Here is a 23,331-nt window from a genome sequence, read left to right as displayed (position 1 = left end):
AATTTTGTGATCCGCAAAAACTACGGCTGACGTCTGTATGCATTCTGCGGAAAGGAACAGCCGGCCCCTAATAGAACAGTCCTATCCTTGTCCGTAATGTGGACAATAATAGGATGTGTTCTGTCCTTTTGCGGAACGGGCATACGGAAACTGACTATACATGGAGTAACTTGTGTGTGGTTGTTGTTTTTTTTGTGGACCGTATGCAGAACCAAACACGGAACGGACACAGAAAATGTTTGTGTGCATGAGCCCTAACGCAGTGGGGGTGGGGTCGCCTGATTGGAATCCCAGACTCTCGTCCTTTATTAGCTGAAGCAAGGAGCCCTTACCAGCTCTGGAGTATTAGTAAAATGGATCTTTTAATAATCCCATTCACATCTTGCATTACTTAAGGGTCACTTGCTTTATCAAACTCAGTCCTGACATCATAGGTATGTCCAGGGGCTGAGACCCTACTGCTAAAACAAGGTGAAGGAAAATGTGTTAAAAAGGTAGTTTATGCTATTTTTACTTTTTAATTTTTACTTTTGCATACAGTAATCCTATGTACAGGGAGAGAAGAATGTTGGTTTCCTATTTTTATTGCATCTGGATTTTTCTAACATTCTCCCTTGTGCTGTGTCCTGGGTATGACTGCTCCTCAATTGCACGAAAGATCATGGAGACCTCATAGGGACGCAGGTTTGGTTATCTGCAGAGAGATGGGATATACTTTACATTTTGAAAGGTGTACAGCTACAATCCTCATTCACAGCAGATTTTACATCCTGCAGCCAGAATTCATAAGCTTTGCTCACATTTAGACCTGAATAAAAGGGAAACCTTTGGGGCCACTGTGCCAGGATGTCTTTAGCGACCCTAAGCCTAGTGACGGGTTCACTTCCCATCACGCTGCCTAGGTAAAGTCCTAGTACTGTTTTTGTAATACTGGACCAACCCCCTATGGTAGAGGAAAGGGCTTTCTAGTAGGGTTCGTTTGTGTCCTTTTTCTTTGTGGTCTGCAAATCACGGATGGTGCCCGTGTGCCTTCCGCAATTTGTGCAACGGAACAGGAGGCCTATTATAGAAATGCCTATTTTTGTCTGCAAAACTGACACTGACAAGAATAGGACAGGACTCATAATTTTTGCGGTGCCACGGAACGGAGCAATGGATGCGGACAGCACACAGAGTGCTGTCTGCATCTTTTGCGGACCCATTGAAATGAATAGTTCTGTATAAGGACCGTATTGCGAACGCAGACAACGGCCCGTATCCGGAACACAAAATGCGTTTGTGTGAACGAACCCTTAGGGACATGAGCTAGAAGGGGAGACTGCTTATAAACAAGGTCTCTCTATGAAGATGCATGTCAATGAGATAGGCTAGGGCTACACAACAATTGTCACACAACACATGTTGCAGTGTAGTTGTGCCCTAGGTGTCATGCAAAACATGTAGTTGTGTAGCCCTAGTCTTACAAGGGCAGCCGATTAACTTCAATAAGAACTGTGTAATACTTCATTTAACCTGTGGTGGCGCTATAGGGAAATTTGAACATTTGCTGTGCCCTGCTGCCCATTTGCAGGCTGTGTAAATGCTGCAAGACTCTGTGTTGCTTTGTATGGCACAAGATAGTGTGTCAAGGGCTTTACACACATGACTGCTTACTTGTATATCCTTGCACAAGTACTAAAGGGAAACATATGCAGATTCTGTCGAGTCAAAGCTAGTTTTGGGTGAAATTTGAAGTCAGTAGAAATATACCGATTCCAGCTTTAAAAAAAATATATATTTAGTTATTGATATTGTGTAACTTATAAATACATTTAGAAAAGTTTAGGAATGTTGGTATAAATATCAAAAAAAATTCATTCAAGGTTTTCATAGAATTTTTGGAGAAAATGATGACAGAAATGCGTAGTGAAATATACAATACTATTTGAGGCGGGGGAAAGTTCTGGTAAGCTATTGGCAAGGGTAATTAGAGCCCAGGAGGGACCGTCCAAAATATTGTCTATCCAGAGAATGGATGGTTCTCTTGCCACGACGGATGAGGAGATACTGTCAATTTTCCACAATTATTATGAATCCCTGTATAGGACTAAATTAAAGGTGGATTCTACCAATATAGCTAATTATCTTACAGGGATTGAGATCCCGAGACTATCGGCGACAAGTGTAGCATGCTTAGAAGGTCCCTTAACACTCAAGGAGCTGGAATTAGCCCTACAATCATTTCCCAATGAGAAAGCTCCAGGTATAGATGGATTACCGATAGAATTTTTTAAAAAGTATAGTAGTGTCCTTATGCCCCAATTACTGTCAGTTTTCAATGATTCCCTTCAGTTAGCTTCTTTCATAGAAGCAGGAAGAGTTCCTATAGTAGTGGTCCTGCCCAAACCTGGTAAGGATCCCAGATCCCCTGACTCGTACAGACCAATCTCACTGTTGACCTCTGATATTAAGATTCTGGCGAAGGTTTTAGCGAATCGTCTACAGTCCGTCATTTCCACTATTATTCATAGCGATCAGGCGGGTTTCATGCCTGACAAGTCTACTTCAGTAAATCTTAGACGCCTTTTTCTTAATACTCAGAGAAGAGTTGAGTCTATCGGAGGTCGAGCCATTCTTTCATTAGATGCGGCTAAAGCCTTTGACAGTGTTGAGTGGAGCTATCTTTGGGAAGTGCTGCGGGTCATGGGATTTGGGAGGACCTTTATCTCCTGGGTCCAATTGTTATATAACGGCCCCTCGGCTAGGATACGGGCGAATGGGGGAACATCGGAGTCATTCAGATTGGGAAGAGGGACCCGTCAGGGATGTCCACTATCCCCCCTCCTGTTTGCTATTGCAATTGAGCCACTGGCTTGCCTGCTGCGCTCGTCTGATAAGATTGTAGGGTTTCCATGTGGGTCTTGGGAGGAGAGAGTGTCCCTTTACGCTGATGACATGTTAATTTACTTAGGTAATGTGGAACAGTCGTTAAGTCCTGTCATGGCACTTATACGGGAATTTGGTGATAGGTCTGGGCTCCGTATCAACTGGGACAAGTCTATTCTCTTACCGTTAGATGACTCTGCTGTGAATCTCGTCCCCAGATCCAGTCCGCTGCAAATTGCGCATCAGGTCAAGTATTTGGGGATAATAGTTACAGCAAATCCTAACAGCTATATTAAACTTAACATAGAGCCGCTCTTAATCACAATGTTGGATAAAATTAAGGCTTGGTGCAAGTTGCCGTTATCTGAAATTGGGAGGAGCAATCTTCTTAAAATGATTCTCATGCCCAAGCTCATGTATCTATTGCATAATTCCCCAGTATGGATTCCTCGTAGGATATTTATAAAAATTGATAGGTTATTTAGGGATCTGATTTGGCGCCATAAAAAAGCACGGATTAAACTAGATACTCTGCAAAGAGGAAAAGAGGAGGGAGGGCTAGCAGTACCGAATGCATGGCTCTACTACATTTCAGCACAGTTGCAACAGTTGAGGGGATGGGGGAGGACTCCTGGAGACGTTGCCTCAGCCAGATTGGTGGCGCACATTATCGGTCACGACTCACCGGTGGTCTTGTTGGAAAATAACGGAATTGTTGGTAAGCTGCCAGGGCATCCTACACTTTCCATGATGTACAAAGTTTGGCAGAAATGTCGGGCGCTGTTATCAGTAACAGGATTTACACAGTTTTCCCCTATCTGGAGGAATCCGCATCTTCCTGAACTATTCCAATTAGATGGCTTCTCACCCTGGGAGCGCAAAGGAGTGAGGTATCTACGGCAACTACAGACTGCTGATGGCTTTAAGTCCTTTGAGCAGTTGAGAACTGAATTTGGTCTCCCAAATACGGCCTTCTATCAATTTTTGCAACTACGGCATGCCTTTCAGAAACAGGCTAGCTCTATATCATTGAAATGTACTACGGTCCCATTGTTTCAGCAACTTCTTACTAACAGTTCCTCGTGCGGTTTAATATCATCTACCTACAGGAACTTATATGTGAAGTCAATTAAACAAGAGGTTTTGGCAGTTAAATCTAAATGGGAAAGCGAGGTTGGGCCGATTTCAGAAGAGCAGTGGAAGATGATCCTAGCACTCACCCCGCAACTGTCAGTTTGTGAGGGGCAGCGCATGTCCCAGTTGTTTTTACTACACCGGGTGTATAGGACGCCAGAGTTTTTGTGTCGGATAGGTGTTCGGGGGGATGCGGATTGTCCTAGATGTGGCTTGAGCCCTGCTACCTTAATGCACATGTTCTGGGATTGTGCGGAGCTCCGGAATTTCTGGTCCTCAGTTCTGGCCTTAATAAAAGACGCATTTAATATCACGGTTCCGCCTGGTCCGAGAACATGTATAGTAGGAATATTAGACATCAAAAATCGCCATCACCGTTCGGGAGTGCAGCGTCTGTTATTCCAGGCTAGGAAATTGATAGCCAGATTCTGGCTTAGACCTCAACCACCGGCTAGGGGAGAATTCCTTAGTAGGATGTCAGAGATAATACGCCTAGAAAAAGGTGTATATGTTAAAAGGCAATGTGTAACGAAATTTACCAAAATATGGGATAAGTGGGAGGAATTTCGGATACAGTGTCCGGATTAGCCTCTCGTCTTAGTTGAAATATGAGACGGTAGAGGCACAGTCCCTGATTTCTTTTGTTCTTCAGCTTAATCAGCTATAGACGTATGATGTATGAAAGTGATTAGCATTACACAGGATGGGTGTCAAGATGAATATTAAACAGATAGGAGAAGTACACCAAAGGCTATGATTAAGATACATTAATAAAATAGCTGATGTTGGAGTTCGGATCCGTTCCATCGCTTGGGTAAGGGGGGGGGGGGGGGATTGGGTTACAGTTGGGCAGGGAGGGTTGATCTTTTGTTCATTAATTCATTAATTACAATGGATGGAAAGGTGGTTTGTACATGGTATACTGTGTAACTAGATTACTTGATCTTAGGTGCATCTCGTGTTATGCCTGTTGCCATATTACATACTAATGGAAGTGACTCTTTGGCGATCATGTAATGCTATGATACTATTATTATCAACTGATGCATGTATAATGTGCAGGCCAATTTCTTTCTTTGTATTTTTGTAATTTTCACAAAATTCCAAATAAAAATTATCTGATTTTAAAAAAAAAATACAATACTAGGCAATGAGTTTAGGACAATCAAGATACAATATCAGCAGTTCAAACCACTAGGGGTACAACCCCCTAAAACAATAGGAACAGTGTATAGAAAATGAAGCAAATAAATGTTAGGAAGCATTAGAAACAACAGAAAAGAAACAAGAGAGAGAGGTGGGGAGGGGGTGATACAGATTAGGTCCCCCATCCTCTGGTGGATAACCGTTTTTGCAGCTTGATGTATATATTTCAGAAGGGAGGCCCTATACGCTCGGATATTCAGGTCAAAGATGAAGAACAAGAGGGATTCAGGAGTGTTGGGTATAGCAATCCCTGTCACTGTGATTTTGTGTACCGAGTCCCAGAAAGGACGTAGGGTAAGGCATTGCCACCAGACATGGATCATTGTGCCTTCCTCTGACATACATCTCCAGCATCTATCAGATACAGACGGGAACCATTTATGTAAAAGAGTGGGCACCCTGTACCACATGGAGAGGACCTTGTAGTTTGTTTCCTGCGCCTTTGTGGAAATCGGCGCCTTGTGGGTCAGGGAGAAGGCTCTCTTCCACTGAGAAGGGGTGAGTTGGATGCCTAAGTCGCGTTCCCAGGCTTGGTAAAAGGTGGGAAGAGTGTTGCAGTATGAGCAGGTTGTATATAGGGGAGATGTCCCTACATACTGCCGATGGGGCTAAGCACATTTGTTCAAACACAGTAAGGGCTCTAGACAGAACATGGGTTAAAATCAGAGAGGGCGCGAGCCTGTCCCTGTCAGAAAGGGATGAGAGGAGCTTCCAGGCGGGAAGTCAAGGTGATCTGTGATAGGGGTTAGAGGACCTGTAGCATCAATGAGGGAAAGGTGGCTATGTATGGAGGTGAGTATTGTGAGGGTATGGTTGACCGTGAAAGAGGGGCTTGGGGCAGAGACGGTAGACGACCCGATCAGCCAAGGAAGCGCCGAGAGCTAGGTAGGGGAGGAATCCCGTGCCATGTGGACCCAGTGGTGTCCACTGTTAGCAGATCTAGAAATCTGGTGTACGCCGTGGAGTAATAATACAATCTACAGTCTGGCAGACCCCCCCCGACACCTTGGACCTAGCCAATATTTCGTACGTGGCCTGCCACACACAAACTGCGTAAAGCATCGTTTCAACTGCGGCCAGTAGGTTGACGGCAATCGGATAGGGATGGTCTGTAGGAGGTAGAGCAGCTTTGGAAGCAAGTTCATCTTCAGGATACTGACCCTGCCGAACCATGAGAAGTTGCGGCAATGCCAGGAGTCCAGAACCGGAGAGAAGTTCATCTGAAAGAGCCGGGAGAGGTCCGCCGAGACTTTTATGCCCAAATACTTTATTCCCGTGAGCGGCCAGGCGAAAGGGAACGAGGATTTAAGGGAGGAAACTAATTCCTGAGACAAGGAGACGTTTAGGGCCTCGGACTTAGACATTTATTTTAAAGTTTGTCCATTTGCCGAAACCAGTGAGTTCGCGGAGTAAGGACGGGAGCGCAATACGTGGGTTGGTTATGTACAATAAGAGGTAATCCGCAAAGGCTGCGCATTTATGCTCCACGCTACCTATCTTGACTCCAGCAATATCCGGATTTTCATGGATAGAAGCAAGGAGGTGCTCCATTACTAGTACATATAGGAGGGGGGATAGTGGGCAGCCTTGACGCGTGCCATTGCGGATGAGGAAGGGAGGGGAGTATGCCATTGATCTTAACGCGAGCAGAGGGTTGCTGGTATAGACTGAAGATTTTCCCCATGAAGTCCGGGCCTATCCCCAATCCCGAAAGGGCAATTCGAATCGCTTGCCAAGAAACTCGATCAAAGGCTTTTTCCGCGGCCAGGGATAAGATCATAAGGGGGGTGTTGGTAGATTTTGCGTGCTCGACGATGTCTAGTGTTCTGAGGGCGTTATTGTGGGCTTCCCTCCCGGGGGTAAAGCCTACCTGGTCAGGGTGTATCAAAAAGGTCAAGAACGTATTTAGTCTGTTGGCAAGCAATTTGGCGAATTACTTAAGGTCAACATTCAGCAAAGAAATGGGACGATAGCTGGCGCAGAGGTGTGGGTACTTGTCGGGCTTGGGGATAACTGCAATGGGGCCATGGTAGGTTGCGCCGGGAAAGAGCATCCAGAGGACACAGCATTGAAGACTTTCAACAGAAAGGGAGTTGGGGGAGCCGAAAAAGACTTATAGAAACTGGCGGTAAATCTGTCAGGGCCTGGGCTCTTGCCACCCGGTAAGGACTTGATCACACTCTGTTTCTGTGAACAGGGCCTCCAAGCTGGCGCTTTGTTCAGTCGACAACTTAGGGCCACGAGATAGTGAATCGGGGATCAGGTCAACCTCCGCATCATGGGGGCAAGGGAGTATAAATATATTTTATGTTTTTATCAATCTAAGGCCCTTATTTAAAAACAAAGTGATAAGCAGGACGTTCTAGTGCTGATAGATAATCAGGTCTCGCCACCCTGTATGCTCTCCTGTCCCTTTATACTATAAACAGTGAAAAACAGGATGTTATGGTGGTGATAGAAAATCAGTTCTATCCTCTCCTGTCTCTTATACTATAAACGGTGATGATCAGTTCTTTCCTCTCTTCTGTCCCTTATACTATAAAGTGATAAGCAGTGTGTTGTAGTGGTGATAGATGATCGGTTCTAGCGTCTCCTGTCCCTTATGCTATAAACGGTGATAAGCAGGATGTTTTAGTGATGATAGATAATCAGTTCTGTGTTCTCCCCTGTCCCTTTATACTATAGGCAGCGTGTTCTAGTAGTGATAATCATTCCCTGTCCTTATACAATAAACGGTGATTGTAAGAAAAGCCTGATGTCACCATTTTACTACGGTATATGTATTACTAAATTGGCCATTTATGAAGGAGTCGGGGTGTGATAAAATGCAGGAGTCGGTCAGAACATTGGCTTGCAGGCTCCACAGCCCTCAGTTCTGCTGTCTAACTGCCTGGGTTCTGATCGTATTCAGCATGTGACATCTGATAAAGCATGTACAGTGGAGGAAATAATTATTTGACCCCTCACTGATTTTGTAAGTTTGTCCAATGACAAAGAAATGAAAAGTCTCAGAACAGTATCATTTCAATGGTAGGTTTATTGTAACAGTGGCAGATAGCACATCAAAAGGAAAATCGAAAAAATAACTTTAAATAAAAGATAGCAACTGATTTGCATTTCATTGAGTGAAATAAGTATTTGAACCCTCTAACAAAAAAAGACTTAATACTTGGTGGAAAAACCCTTGTTTGCAAGCACAGAGGTCAAACGTTTCTTGTAATTGATGACCAAGTTTGCGCACATTTTAGGAGGAATGTTGGTCCACTCCTCTTTGCAGATCATCTCTAAATCCCTAAGGTTTCGAGGCTGTCTCTGTGCAACTCTGAGCTTGAGCTCCCTCCATAGGTTTTCGATTGGATTAAGGTCCGGAGACTGACTAGGCCACTCCATGACCTTAATGTGCTTCTTCTTGAGCCACTCCTTTGTTGCCTTTGCTGTATGTTTTGGGTCATTGTCGTGCTGGAACACCCATCCACGACCCATTTTCAGTTTCCTGGCAGAGGGAAGGAGGTTGTCGCTCAGGATTTCACGATACATGGCTCCGTCCATTTTCCCGTTTATGCGAATAAGTTGTCCTGTGCCCTTAGCAGAAAAACACCCCCAAAGCAAAATGTTTCCACCCCCATGCTTGACGGTGGGGACGGTGTTTTGGGGGTCATAGGCAGCATTTTTCTTCCTCCAAACACAGCGAGTTGAGTTAATGCCAAAGAGCTCTATTTTGGTCTCATCAGACCACAGCACCTTCTCCCAGTCACTCTCTGAATCATTCAGGTGTTCATTGGCAAACTTCAGACGGGCCTGCACATGTGCCTTCCTGAGCAGGGGGACCTTGCGAGCCCTGCAGGATTTTAATCCATTGCAGTGTAATGTGTTTCCAATGGTTTTCTTGGTGACTGTGGTCCCTGCTAATTTGAGGTCATTAACTAACTCCTCCTGTGTAGTTCTAGGATGCTTTTTCACCTTTCTCAGAACCATTGACACCCCACGAGGTGAGATCTTGCGTGGAGCCCCAGAGCGAGGTCGATTGATGGTCATTTTGTGCTCCTTCCATTTTCGAACAATCGCACCAACAGTTGTCACCTTCTCTCCCAGCTTCTTGCTAATGGTTTTGTAGCCCATTCCAGCCTTGTGCAGGTCTACAATTTTGTCTCTGACATCCTTGGACAGCTCTTTGGTCTTTCCCATGTTGGAGAGTTTGGAGTCTGCTTGATTGATTGATTCTGTGGACAGGTGTCTTTTATACAGGTGACTAGTTAAGACAGGTGTCCTTAATGAGGGTGACTAATTGAGTAGAAGTGTCTAACCACTCTGTGGGAGCCAGAACTCTTAATGGTTGGTAGGGGTTCAAATACTTATTTCACTCAATGAAATGCAAATCAGTTGCTATCTTTTATTTAAAGTTATTTTTTCGATTTTCCTTTTGATGTGCTATCTGCCACTGTTACAATAAACCTACCATTGAAATGATACTGTTCTGAGACTTTTCATTTCTTTGTCATTGGACAAACTTACAAAATCAGTGAGGGGTCAAATAATTATTTCCTCCACTGTATGTGGTGGGAAGTCGTGTGAAAAGCACCATCTTGTGCCCTATGGACATAGCACCTGAGGCTTGCAGCATTTACATAGCCCATAGATGGTGGCTTAGGGCCTTCTACTGAACAGCAGAGGTAAAGTATGAGATTGACAGAGAAATGTGACACGGGTCACTTCAATAAGATATAGCCAGGGGGGTGCTCCCTCTTTCTTTGTATGACCCACCTCGTTGTAGGAAGTTGTCAATTCCCCGGCTCAGTGTCCTGATCTTCATCTTTGTTTTCGCCTTGAGCTGTTATTGATAGAAAATGTGATTATACGTCACCAGAAATGCAGAAGAGACATCTCGGCGGAATAGGGGGTCTCACCATCTGGACAATCGTTTCTGTGCTTGGTAAGAGGCCTGGTCCAGAAGCAGACACACTTTTAATCGTTAGTCCGAGCTGCAGATCTGTAAGAAGTGACGTGGGTACTCTTAATATTTTGGGTTTCTGCTGACAATTTCACCATTTGTAATGTATAAGGTGCAACCCACAAGAAGTTTCCCACAGAATGTGCGAGGTACATGCAAAATCTGTGGCTGTAAAGTCAGCCATGTGTCCTGTTCCATCAGTGTTCTTGGGTTTTGTGGCAAGCCTGCTTAGTGGTATGAGAGCCCAGGATGCATATCTGAGGAGATGTTCTGGGAACGCTGGATGACCATCCATGTAAAAACGTTAGTGTCAGCCCAAATGGTTGATAGAATCTACTATACGAAGAAGCAACTGAAAGAACCGGCTGTGCAGAATGGACAACATGCGGTCCAGTGGGTCTGTGCACCATGGTTTTAATCTAATACTTCTGGTGTAGGACTCTCTGCAGCCATGTTTACCTGGTACATTTAGGACTGCCACCTGAACCTCACATAAGGTCAGCGTATCGATGCGGTTCGGTATGACCAGAGTGATGTATCGTCCGATCATTCCTTTACATGGAAAGGTCATTGTTGCACCCGCAGTCATGGAGGTGATGACCGAGCAGCTGGAAGAAAAAGGTATAAAAAGGCAAAGGGCTGGAGCACATGTATCTGAAATCTTAAGATGCGTTATGGAAATCTTTAGAAAGCATTATTACGGTAACTCTCTATTCATGAAGACTCAGCCTACTATTTCTAATACCCAAGTAGTCACAGTACCTCAAAGAGAAGATAGAAATCAAGGTCTCCATGACCTTCCTGTGCTCACCTGGGGTTAGACACTCCATAGCCTTGGAGACTCTCGCCCACGTGGATCTCAGCCCAAGGCACCTGAGAGGTCAGGGTTCTGAGTTGGCTAGTAATGGTGACATTGGCAATTAGGTAGCCACGTCTTAGGTCCACAGTCCACCATGGCTGGTACTCGCTGGTTGTCTGACTGCAGGACCCTTTCAGAAAGTCAGTATTAGTGTTGCCGTCTATTGCTAAGTGAGCTTCACCCTGCCCTGGGACTGTGCTGGACTGGAAGGCGAGACCCTGTAGAGCCACGTTCACTGCTGGAAGAGAGGACCAACATGGCTGTTAAATGTGTATGTGTGACTTGAGAGCCTGAGTTTTATTTACTCCATGTCTATGGCCAGCCTGTCGTGAGTGGAGCAGGGGGCTTACACGTGCACTACTACTTGATTCAAATTGATGACTTGGGGACCCCTGCTCTTGTGATCACTGGGAGTCCCAACGGTTGGACACCCAATGATCCTACATTTATCACCTGTCCTGTGGGACAACACCTTTAAGTAATTTTAAACAGGTTGGTGCTTCTTAAAATTGGGTTCCTAAGGTGCCACCATGATGTGTTAGGGTGCACTCACGCTACGGATCTTGTTGCAGAAGTTTCTGCAGCTCAAAATCAGTTCCATTCATTTCAGTGGGGCGGCAAACACATGGACATCTGCAAGACACATTCAGGTCCACGGAACTGATTTTCAGTAGTGGAAGTTTCTGAAACAAAGTCTGAAGCATGTGACGGCACCTTTAGGCTGTCCCCTTAAATGGAAATGGGTAAGAGCACATGGGAGTGTGGCACTGGCACCTTCTTTGCAGTTGTGCCAGATAGAAACCTGGTGTACATGTCCGGATTTTAGCACGTTTTTTCATTGAAGCATTCAATTGGTCGTTTGGAAGCTGGATTTTCTCTTTTTCCTATATTGCCAGACAGAAAGGTCCTACAGTTAGAGAATAGTCAGGCCTCTTGCAGACGAATGTAAGGGCTGCGGTCTGCACTGCACGAGAATCGACCCTGGGCCAGCTGCATGCGGAACGCGACGCCATTCACTTGAATGGGGTCCACGATCTGTCCGTTCCGTAAAAAGATAGGACTTGTCCTATCTTTTTACGGAATGGAACACCGCAGAAGCACACCGTAGTGCTTCCGGACCGCATCTCCGGACCCATTGAAGTGAATGGGTATGCATCCATGCTGTGGAATGCACAGGGCCGGTGTCCCGTGTATTGCGAAACCGCCGTATGCGGGACACACGGTCGCGTGCAAGAGGCCTCACAGAAGTGCCTGAGACTTCCTTTCATTTTAATGGGGCTTACAGAAATCCAAAACAACCCAATTCACATGTATGGAACTGATTTATGGTTGCAGAAATGTATGCAACAAATAAGGTTCAAAAAAGGACTTTCACCGTGGAGCGCTGACTCTCTGTCTGCTCTGTATAAGCCGCTTCTTGTGTATTTGTTAAAATTCTGGATTCCTGCAGCTGCCTCTAGGTGGCGCTTACTGGATACATAGTCCTAACACTTAATACATAAGTAAAATAAAACATATTATACAGGTGCTTACAGTTTATTCACTTACCCACAGACTCCACATGTGATTCATGCTTTAAGCCTGTAAACAAACATGGTACATATGACATGTGAGCAGCATATTGTATATCCTCCACATTCTAATCCAAAGAAGAAAAATCCCCTGAGCATCAGCCCAGCAAAAAGTACTGTAGAATTTTATTACTTGACTTCCACCACAGTGTATACCATCATATATTAAACCAGTGCGTTGGAAGATGTGGTACCGCAATGGGGTCTTGCGTGTTCCCTGAGATAAACTAGGTTATGGTGATCATACTGTTTCATGAACGTTGCTTGTATAATTTGTGACTAAAAACCTGATGCAACCACCATCTCTAAAGAGGACCTTCCACCACTCCTGACATGCCATGCCTGTTTTAATACCTTCATGCATTCCCCATGTAATATCAGTTCTGGAGCATCTATTCTTATGGCTCTATGTTCTGCCATTCCTGTGTTATTTCTACTAGAAGTTATGAATGAATTGCTAGCAGTCTGCAGTAAGGGTACAGAGGGCTGGTAACCAGTTGAGAGGGTTGTACCTGCACAGTCTGAAAATGACAGCACTGATTGGATATAGTGAGTCTGTGCAGGTACACCCCCCCCCCCCCCCCAAACTGGTTACCACCCCTCTGTACCCTTACTGCAGACTGCTAGCAATTCATTCATAACTTCTAGTAGAAATAATAAAAGAATGGCACAACATACAGTCATAAGATCAGATGCTCCAGAACTGATATTATATGGGGAATGTATGAAGCTATTAACACAGGCATGTCAGGAGTGACGACAGGTCCTCTTTAAAAACGCACTGCCCTCCAGTGGAGTGAACCATCACGAGTGGTCTACCGCTCTACATGCATTGCAGTGTTGGATGGGGAGCTGAAGAAGGAACTGATCCTCCTGTTCAGAGAGTCGACCATAGCAGTGGTAATGTGAACCTTTGTTAGAAATATTCTCCTATGATGAGCAGATCAAAAAGTCTTTTATTGCAGGAACCCTCAGCGATCAGCTGTAATCTATGTGGAAGGAAGTGTTGCTTTCCTCTTCAGCGCCACCACAGGAGGAATTAAGTATTACATGGTTCGTATTGAAGTCTATGGTTTGTCCATGCAATATACAGACCCCCAGAGTGAGAGATAAGGGTCCTGAATGGAAGACTCCCCTCTCTTAATGCGTTTTTAAATGCAAATAACCACTTTAATGGAAATGTATGTTCGGAAATGACCAAATGTTTAAACAAAGTTTTTTATGTTTTTGTTTTGTTTTTTTCAGATTTTCCATCTCACTACCTGTGTTTAGGGGAAAAAATGAAAAGTAGATTTTTATTTTTTACTCTGAGCCTCAAAGTAGGCTGACTTTTCTGTGGTGATCACTTCTCAGCAGTCATCTCATCATCCTCATTAGGGATGAGCGAATCTTTGAGCATAATACTTTGTTTGAATAGCTCTGTACACTATTAGAATGTAGTAAAAAGAAGATGGAATGGTCACTCTTATATGGAAATATAGGACACTTTATTGGGCATATATCATGGAATTGTGTGCAATAAAATTACAATAAAATGTTAAAACTAAATTTTGATCAATAATATATTAAAAAATAAAATGAAACAAAAAGCAGTGTTGAATGGGTGCTGATGGCTCCAAATGAAACCCCTCTCTATCATTCGCATCCAGACTTGTCCAGTCCCAGGTGCGATAGTTCTATCTGGTTTGCAGAGGTAGGTTGGTGCAAACAGCATTCACTCAGCTAAAAAATCCATATAATAGCAAAGTACATCAGATATAATTATACATCAGATATAAAGTATATAATCCTATAAACAATTAAAAAGAAATGTCACACTGTTTGGGATCTGTGAATGTCTAGATTTTTGTTGTTCACTTGTGTTTGGACACAATTGGTTAAACCGTCTGTATCAAAAGGCTGCTACAAACTGGTTGAATAATGTCCGTTTTCCTGCTGCTGACTGTTGCAATCTACTGTTTGTTTGGCTTGATTGTAGCAGAAATCATTACTTGAATAACCAGCAGTTCATTTGATATGATGCTTCTTAGTATAATACCCACTACTGTGGGCTTACCTTCACTCGCGCCGTCGGTCAAAAAAGGGACTTACTGTGGAGCTCTTACTCCGTTGAATCTGCCGGCGTCCCGGCTATGGAGCTACTCACGTCCCACGTGTCTCTCACAGGTGATGTTAGAATCCAGTCCAAAGTGAGGATCACAGACCTTTCTTTTGCCGGCGCTATTGGATGGCGTGTTGCAGTCTTTTAGGATAGATGAATTTCTTTTGTTTGTAGTGCACTAGGTAGAATCGGAAAGTGGGGTATTCATCCAAGTTTGCTTGACGCCAGACGCGTTTCGGGGAGACGCTTCCCCTTCCTCAGTGGCATACCCCCATTCCTTAAATCGAGGTAATTTATACCCGATGATGGTTCTTCAAAAGATCCGAACTGGATTTGGAATTATATTTTCAAAAGGTGGTCTGGAATTTTTGAATTCCATTCCAGTATTTTCATTCTGGTTTCAATGGGTCTTATTCTGATATATATTGCTTATAATACTTATAATAATGTGGGTTCTTATTCCTCCCATATTTGCTATTATCATCATTTACTTGTACAATACATTTAAAAAATAAAGTCCATTTAAAACAATAAATATATATGCACTCAAGGCAGTTTTCCCAAGCCTTGCGTGGAAGGGTTGTCCCTCCTCCATTGGGATTCTTTCTCAAAAAGCCTATTTGACCAAAAAAAAAAAAAAAAAAAAAAAATTTTTTTTCTCTTTCAAAAAACGCATATGCGATTTCAATGCGTTTTTTCTGAATTTGATGCGTTTTTCTTTCCCATTACCTTTAAATCATGATTTTAGTTCATCAAAGTGTCTGGAACATAAATATTGTTGTAAATTATTTTCTACAGACATTATTTGTAATTCTTTTTTCTTCTAAATGACTACAAATTATTGATGGATAGGGGGGGCACGTTTGGGGTAGAGGGAGAGTTGCAGTGCTGGGAAAAACAGCCTGACATGCAACTCTCCATCGACACCCAAACGGACCACCCAGTGTTAGATGAACCCAAAAATTTCTAATTCTGCATTTAGGCCTTTTGGTAGGAGGCTACCAAATTCATATATTTTTCTGGATTCCGCTCTTGATAACCTCTCGATCTGGTTACCTCCTCGCCAATGTTTCTCCACCTTTTCCAGCGCCATGAATGAGAGACCCTTAGGGTCTTGATGATGTACGTCCTTGAAGTGCTTAGACAGCGAATGTTTTTCGTATCCTTTAATGATGTTGTTTAGGTGTTCCGCTATTCTAACCTTCAAGGTACGTTTGGTTCTCCCAATGTATTGTCTCAGACATGGGCACTGGATCAGGTAGATCACATTGGAGGAGTCACATGTGAGAAAATGTTTGATGGTCATGGTATGTGAATTTTGTGTGGAGGTGGCTGTTGTTGTTTTCCTTGGGAACTTGGTTTTCCTACAGCCTGAACATCTCCCACATCTAAAAAAACCTTTCGGTTGAAGCCAATTTAATGTTGGACCTTTTTTCATTTTTTCTTTTACTGAGGGAGCTATTTGAATTCCTAAGTTCGGAGCCCTTGAATATGTGATTTTGGGGATTGGGGGCAGAAACGTTCCTATAGTTTTATCCCTATGTAGATGGTGCCAGTGGGATTTTATAATGGATTCCACTTGTTTTGCCTGAGTGTTATAGGGCAAAATAATCCTAAAGTCTGTGTTACTTTCTCGTTCTGGCTTTTGTGTAGGTACGAAAAAGGTTTTCCGATCCAACTCCTTTACTTTTTCAAGGGCTTCTCTAATAATTGCATCTGGGTAGTCTTTTTCTTTAAATTGGCTACTCATATCCTTGGCTTCTTCCTCAAATATGTCATCTTCCGTGCAGTTACGCTTAAGTCGGCGGAACTGCCCGAAAGGGACATTTGTCAGCCAACGAGGCAGATGACAGCTTGAAAACGGGATATATCCTTTCCTGGCCGTAGGTTTATGGAAGGTGTTACATAAATATCTATCATTTTTTCGTTTTTTCTATCATTTTTTTTCTATCATTTTTTCAATAATATGTAGTCATTTAGAAGAAAAAAGAATTACAAATAATGTCTGTAGAAAATAATTTACAACAATATTTATGTTCCAGACACTTTGATGAACTAAAATCATGATTTAAAGGTAATGGGAAAGAAAAACGCATCAAATTCAGAAAAAACGCATTGAAATCGCATATGCGTTTTTTGAAAGAGAAAAACAAAATTTTTTTTTTTTTTTTTTTTTTGCTATATATGTTTTTTTTTTTTTTTTTTTTTGGTCAAATAGGCTTTTTGAGAAAGAATCCCAATGGAGGAGGGACAACCCTTCCACGCAAGGCTTGGGAAAACTGCCTTGAGTGCATATATATTTATTGTTTTAAATGGACTTTATTTTTTAAATGTATTGTACAAGTAAATGATGATAATAGCAAATATGGGAGGAATAAGAACCCACATTATTATAAGTATTATAAGCAATATATATCAGAATAAGACCCATTGAAACCAGAATGAAAATACTGGAATGGAATTCAAAAATTCCAGACCACCTTTTGAAAATATAATTCCAAATCCAGTTCGGATCTTTTGAAGAACCATCATCGGGTATAAATTACCTCGATTTAAGGAATGGGGGTATGCCACTGAGGAAGGGGAAGCGTCTCCCCGAAACGCGTCTGGCGTCAAGCAAACTTGGATGAATACCCCACTTTCCGATTCTACCTAGTGCACTACAAACAAAAGAAATTCATCTATCCTAAAAGACTGCAACACGCCATCCAATAGCGCCGGCAAAAGAAAGGTCTGTGATCCTCACTTTGGACTGGATTCTAACATCACCTGTGAGAGACACGTGGGACGTGAGTAGCTCCATAGCCGGGACGCCGGCAGATTCAACGGAGTAAGAGCTCAACAGTAAGTCCCTTTTTGACCGACGGCGCGGGTGAAGGTAAGCCCACAGTAGTGGGTATTATACTAAGAAGCATCATATCAAATGAACTGCTGGTTATTCAAGTAATGATTTCTGCTACAATCAAGCCAAACAAACAGTAGATTGCAACAGTCAGCAGCAGGAAAACTGACATTATTCAACCAGTTTGTAGCAGCCTTTTGATACAGACGGTTTAACCAATTGTGTCCAAACACAAGTGAACAACAAAAATCTAGACATTCACAGATCCCAAACAGTGTGACATTTCTTTTTAATTGTTTATAGGATTATATACTTTATATCTGATGTATAATTATATCTGATGTACTTTGCTATTATATGGATTTTTTAGCTGAGTGAATGCTGTTTGCACCAACCTACCTCTGCAAACCAGATAGAACTATCGCACCTGGGACTGGACAAGTCTGGATGCGAATGATAGAGAGGGGTTTCATTTGGAGCCATCAGCACCCATTCAACACTGCTTTTTGTTTCATTTTATTTTTTAATATATTATTGATCAAAATTTAGTTTTAACATTTTATTGTAATTTTATTGCACACAATTCCATGATATATGCCCAATAAAGTGTCCTATATTTCCATATAAGAGTGACCATTCCATCTTCTTTTTACTATATACTTCAATCTTTGAGGGGTGACTCAAATTTTGGTTTGGAGCACCTATCCTGAGAGAGTAGAGGTGAGCGGATCCCTTTTTTTGAATACACTATTAGAATGTATTGGCTCCGATGAGCCGAAGTTATTACTTTGCGAGGTGTCGCATAATAACTTTATAAATCAAGTTGCCACTTGGAACCAAACCAGAGTTCGGGAAATGTTTTTGTCTTTTTTACAGTAGAAATTGATTTATGAAGTTATTATGCGAAGTAATAACTTTGGCTCATAGGAGCCAATACATTCTAATACTGTACAGAACGCTCGCTCTGTACAGTATGCAAACGAAGTAGTATGCAAATCGACTTTGAATGTTTCATCCGAAATCGATTCACTCATCCCTAATCCTCATCACCACAGGCAGACTTACAATGACAGGTAACACCTCTGAATAGATAACATAGGATTCACCGAACGGTGATGGTCACAGCTCCCTGCAGAATTGCCACAACACTCTCCCTTAGAAGTGGATGAGTTATCTATAGACGTTAGTTTCCTATGGTCTAGAAAGATGGCTGCTATAAAGCAAATCTGAACTGCTGTTTACAGAACAGAGCAGCTGCTCAGGCAAGATGGCCACTTGTGTACAGAAGAAAAAAAAAAACTTATTCCACTATTTGTTTCTATTTAGTAAAAAAAAAAAAAAATCAAGGTGATAAGTTCCCACAATGCAATCCTTAAAGGGGTTGCCCCAAAATGTAAATATATCCTCCATTCACACATGGATTACGAGAACGGGGTCCTGTGCCCATATAAATGAATCAGCAATCATGTGTGCACCTGGCTGCTTCATTTGCTGCCGCTCCATTCATACTGTGGTGGGGGACAAAACCACCATTTATAGGATCAGTCGAACCCCCTCAGATATTGATTCCCCATCCTGTAGATTGGGAATAAGTTAAAATCTTGTGACAACCCTTTTAAAGGGGTTATCCCCATGATCAATGTAAAAAAAAATATAACAATCAGACATCATATAGAACATGACAATCTCTTTCTAACAAAGCTAGAACCAGCCCTGTACCTCACATGGATCCAGAGATCTCCCCATTCATTGCTCTGCTAGATTCTCTTTAGGCTGGCAGCTCCAGAGGCGTGTCCTTTCTGTTGCAGCTGTCTCCTGATCACAGCTAAGAGATGTGTGTCCTTTCTACTGCATGACAACTTATGGGGTGTGTCCTTTCCGCTGCAGCTCTCTCCCTATGACAACTTATGGGGTGTGTCCTTTCCGCTGCAGCTCTCTCCCTATGACAACTTATGGGGTGTGTCCTTTCCGCGGCAGCTCTCTCCCTGTAACTGTCACAGCTTCTAACAGTAGATTTGGCTGGTGGCAGTTAAAGGATGGAACTGAGCGCGTGCAACCACCTCAGTAGGTGTACGTGCACATTGCCATGCAGATTACGCGCACCAAGGGTTACCCTTATACTGAAGTTGTACTCCACCCACACCACTGTCCCAAGTTACTTGCACAATCTGCCATACATGGGGGCCAACAACTTGGTGATGGTACAGGGGCTTAAACCCTAGTGGGGTAAAAGAGTAGTCTGACAGAAATAAATCAAAATAAGAAAGGCAAAACCAGGATCCAAAAGCAAGGTAAAAAAAATCAGGCCAGAGTCCAAACCAGAGAGAGATGTCAGAGCCAACAGAAGGTACAAACACAGAGTCAAATACCAGATGGAATCAGTGCCAGGAGATAATCACAGAGGTATAACCAGTAGTCAGGAGCAGAGTCAGGGACAATCCAAAGGTCAGAATGCCAGGAATCCAAACGATAGTACAACACGTGCGAGTAAGGCAATGAAGACCAACCACAGGCACCTGTTGCCAGCAGATGCCTGTATAAATCTCTCATTGACTGGCATCGGGTGTCCCTGATAGGCCAACCAGTCTGACTGTCGGTGGACCTGCTTGCTCACCACCGGAGCACGGACAGGTAAATACATGACAGACGTAAAAGAGAATATTTCATGAACGTTCTAGTCATAGAACGTAAATTACAAAAGTAACTTGTTTTTGTGGGGGAATTATATGAAGTAACATTTCATGGTGGCACAACCCCTTTAAGGCTATAGCTACATATTGATGCCCCGCTATCCATCCTATTGCCATTAGACTTACAGCTCAGTTAAATTGTTTCCGGGACCCTTCCTTATCCCGGTAAAGAATATTTATATGTTATATTACTCACCTCCCAGCACGATGAATATGAGAACCACCAGGAACATCTCCATCTATTCCAGATGTCCGGATAATAGCAGAGTCATTACTTTCAGTGTCGCTTCCCTTTGGTCTGTTTTGCAATGGAAATCAGGACAATGTTTGTCTATGCAGATAAATGGTCCCTAAGCCTGAAGTCAACAGTTTACACATAGAGCTGTTGCTAGCGCTCACACCTGTGCATGTAAATGTGAGCACTGGGGATATACGAGCTGCAGTAGTCATCATGGGGGTCAGGGAGCTTTCTAGACTTCTGGTCAGTGCTTGCATTGAAGCGTACTACAGTCAGATTCAGACCATGAAACATCTCTTACGTTGTGGCAGATGTAATTTCCTAGCATTACCTAACATCTGTCATATGGTGGACAGGAGAGTGCTAAAGGTTGCTGATCCCTGGCGTAGACAAATCTCATGGACACTTTGCTTTTTCTTTCCGTATGGAAAATGACCTGCTCTATGGATTTATAAATCCGCAGCATGTCAATTGTTTTGCGCGGATTTCACCGTTTGCAATGCAAAGGGTGAGATTGGGACAAGACCTCATCAAAATCCGCAAGAAACGCATGCAGATTTTGGTATGGAAATCTGTGTGGAGCTACCCTGTGGGTGTTCCCTGCCGAAAGTGGCAGAAGGAAGGACATCAATTGATCATTGACCCCTGTCCACCACCAAAAGTGACTACGGTAAATGTCACGGCGGAGACACACAGATAAACCAGCAACCAAACTCTAGGCGAGAAGGAGGGGAAGGGTCACCTCTTAGCTAATCCCTGACTTCTCTCCCTGCACTGCTCAGCCCACATTCAGACCTTGGTGGTAGGAATGACGTGTCCCCGTGCCTGGGCTAAAACACCCTAGATTCACTGAGATGGTGAAAAGGGGAAATAGGAGCAGCCTGCTCGCACAGAACCTGGATGGGAGAGATGACACAAGCACAACTAGACAGCAAACAACACTAACACAACTAACAAACACTAAACACGTTCTGCTATTCTGGCCGACCTCTGTACATAGTCAGAGCAGGGCATGACACTACAATGGTTTCATGATCATCAGAACTGGACCATGGAGCAATGGAAGAAGACAGCCTTGTCTAATGAATCACTTTAAATCATGTGGACGGCCGGATGCATGTGCATCACTTACCTGAAAAAGAGATGGCACCAGGAGAGGAAAAGCTAAAAAATGTGGGTCTTGGCATTCATTTGGATGAATACCTACCTAAATACTGTATAGACAAGTTGTGCTGACGTCACGCTACTCACATTCCCGCTGTTTGGTCCCGATCCTCTCCCTCTAGCCCTGTTAGTTCCATTCTCTGGCATCCTCTGCAGGCTGTGACGGGGCGTCTGGACTATAGGCCTCCTGGCTCGCTTTATAGGGTGCGTGCAGACTTACTCTCAGCCTCTTAAAGGACCAAATCCTTCCCCAGCCAATGGCCGGTCATCCCTAGTGAAGGCGCTCTCCCCCGAGCTATAGGTTCCTACTTACCAGCAAAGGTGTGATTCTCTGACTACCAGTGTACCATACTCCAGCTTCACAATGATTCTGTCATCTGTCCTGACCTTAGCCTGTTTCTTATATTAGCCATTGCTGCTTGTCCTGACCTCGAGCTTGTTTCTTGGATTTGTGTAGATACTGCTTGCCCCGACCTCAGCCTGTTATTGGACTATGAATATTGCCTGACCCATCAGTGCTTTGCATCGTAGTCTCTGACTGCTGTAGGTCAGCTACCAAATACACCAGAACTTTTCCAAGGTGTAGTGGCCTGGTGGCTCCACTGCAGCAAAGTCCAGATCACTGTATAGGGGTTAAAGGGTGAAGAATGGTAATGCTAGGATAGTACCCTTAGAATTAGCCCAAAGTCAAACCGTTTAGCTGGCACAGTGGGTCCATACTCACTGCCCGTCACACAAGTACTCCTCATCATGTCAGGGGTGCCCCCTAATAGCAATGCTCTCTTTTAGCAGGATAATGCCCCAGACACACTGCAGGAATGAAGAACATCACAAAAAGATCAAGGTGATGACATTTCCAAATTATACAAATCGGAATTTGATCATCATCTGTGGGATGTGCTGGAAACAAGTCCAATCCATGGAGGCCACACCGAGCAATATACAGGAGTAATGTCTTGGACACCTTTAGATAAGGCAGATGTTTTTTTTTTATGGCTGATTGGTGTATTTTCTTGGTTCTCCATGGTGTATTCAATGATGTGTCCACAGAAGGACGAGTCATGAGAATAGGGAAATCCTATTCAAAGTAGATGTACACATTGAACTCGACCCGAAGGACCATATGTACCTGGTATGTACCGGCCTTCAGCCTGCGCCAAAAATTCCACATGTGGTCATCTAGTAACCATGCACAGTCATCAGGCTACTCATAGGAAGGACTTGAGGATGATGACGGCAGCGTGAGAGTTTATTAATGACCTCTTTCTATGACATGAAGTCACTGTGTAAAGATGCAATAAAATGAGTATTTATAGTATTACAGCAAGAGCTGAGGTCAAGAGATAAAAGGATCATCATTCTGAACAGGATGAAAGGGTTAACACAGCATGGTATGCAAGGAGTGATAATCGTCACGTACGTCTTACATTTATTCAAAGAAATAAAGGGATTCTCCAGATTTTTAATACTGATGACCTGTTCTTGGATAAAGTAGGTCGTCAATATCAGCTGCTTCCCAGACACAGCGGCTCCTGCAAACAGCTGATCGGTGGGATTGTCAGTAGCTGGACCCCCCACAGATCTGATATTGATGATCTACACTAAGAGGATAGGTCATTATGATGAAAGACCCGGGCAACTCGTTTAAAGTACAGCATACAGTATGTGACTATATAAATATTATATTACATGACATTATACCATATTACGCTA

At 43.3% G+C, this 23,331-nt stretch overlaps 1 protein-coding gene across 1 annotated transcript; it reads right to left on the bottom strand.

Moving 5' to 3' along the window:
• Positions 1–100: 100 nt before the first annotated feature.
• Positions 101–20,509, bottom strand: LOC122919555 (fucolectin-like). Its single transcript, XM_044268641.1, has 7 exons — positions 20,413–20,509; positions 12,561–12,593; positions 10,965–11,250; positions 10,613–10,761; positions 10,110–10,192; positions 9,967–10,033; positions 101–694 (listed from the first exon to the last, which is right to left on the bottom strand). Exons 1-7 carry the CDS (start codon positions 20,453–20,455, stop codon positions 660–662), a joined length of 696 nt encoding a protein of 231 aa, XP_044124576.1. The 5' UTR covers positions 20,456–20,509; the 3' UTR covers positions 101–659.
• Between the last annotated feature and the right edge of the window lie 2,822 nt (positions 20,510–23,331).

This window comes from Bufo gargarizans, chromosome 9 (assembly GCF_014858855.1).
Source record: "Bufo gargarizans isolate SCDJY-AF-19 chromosome 9, ASM1485885v1, whole genome shotgun sequence".
Taxonomy (NCBI): domain Eukaryota; kingdom Metazoa; phylum Chordata; class Amphibia; order Anura; family Bufonidae; genus Bufo; species Bufo gargarizans.
This window is presented reverse-complemented; position numbering and strand designations above follow the sequence as displayed.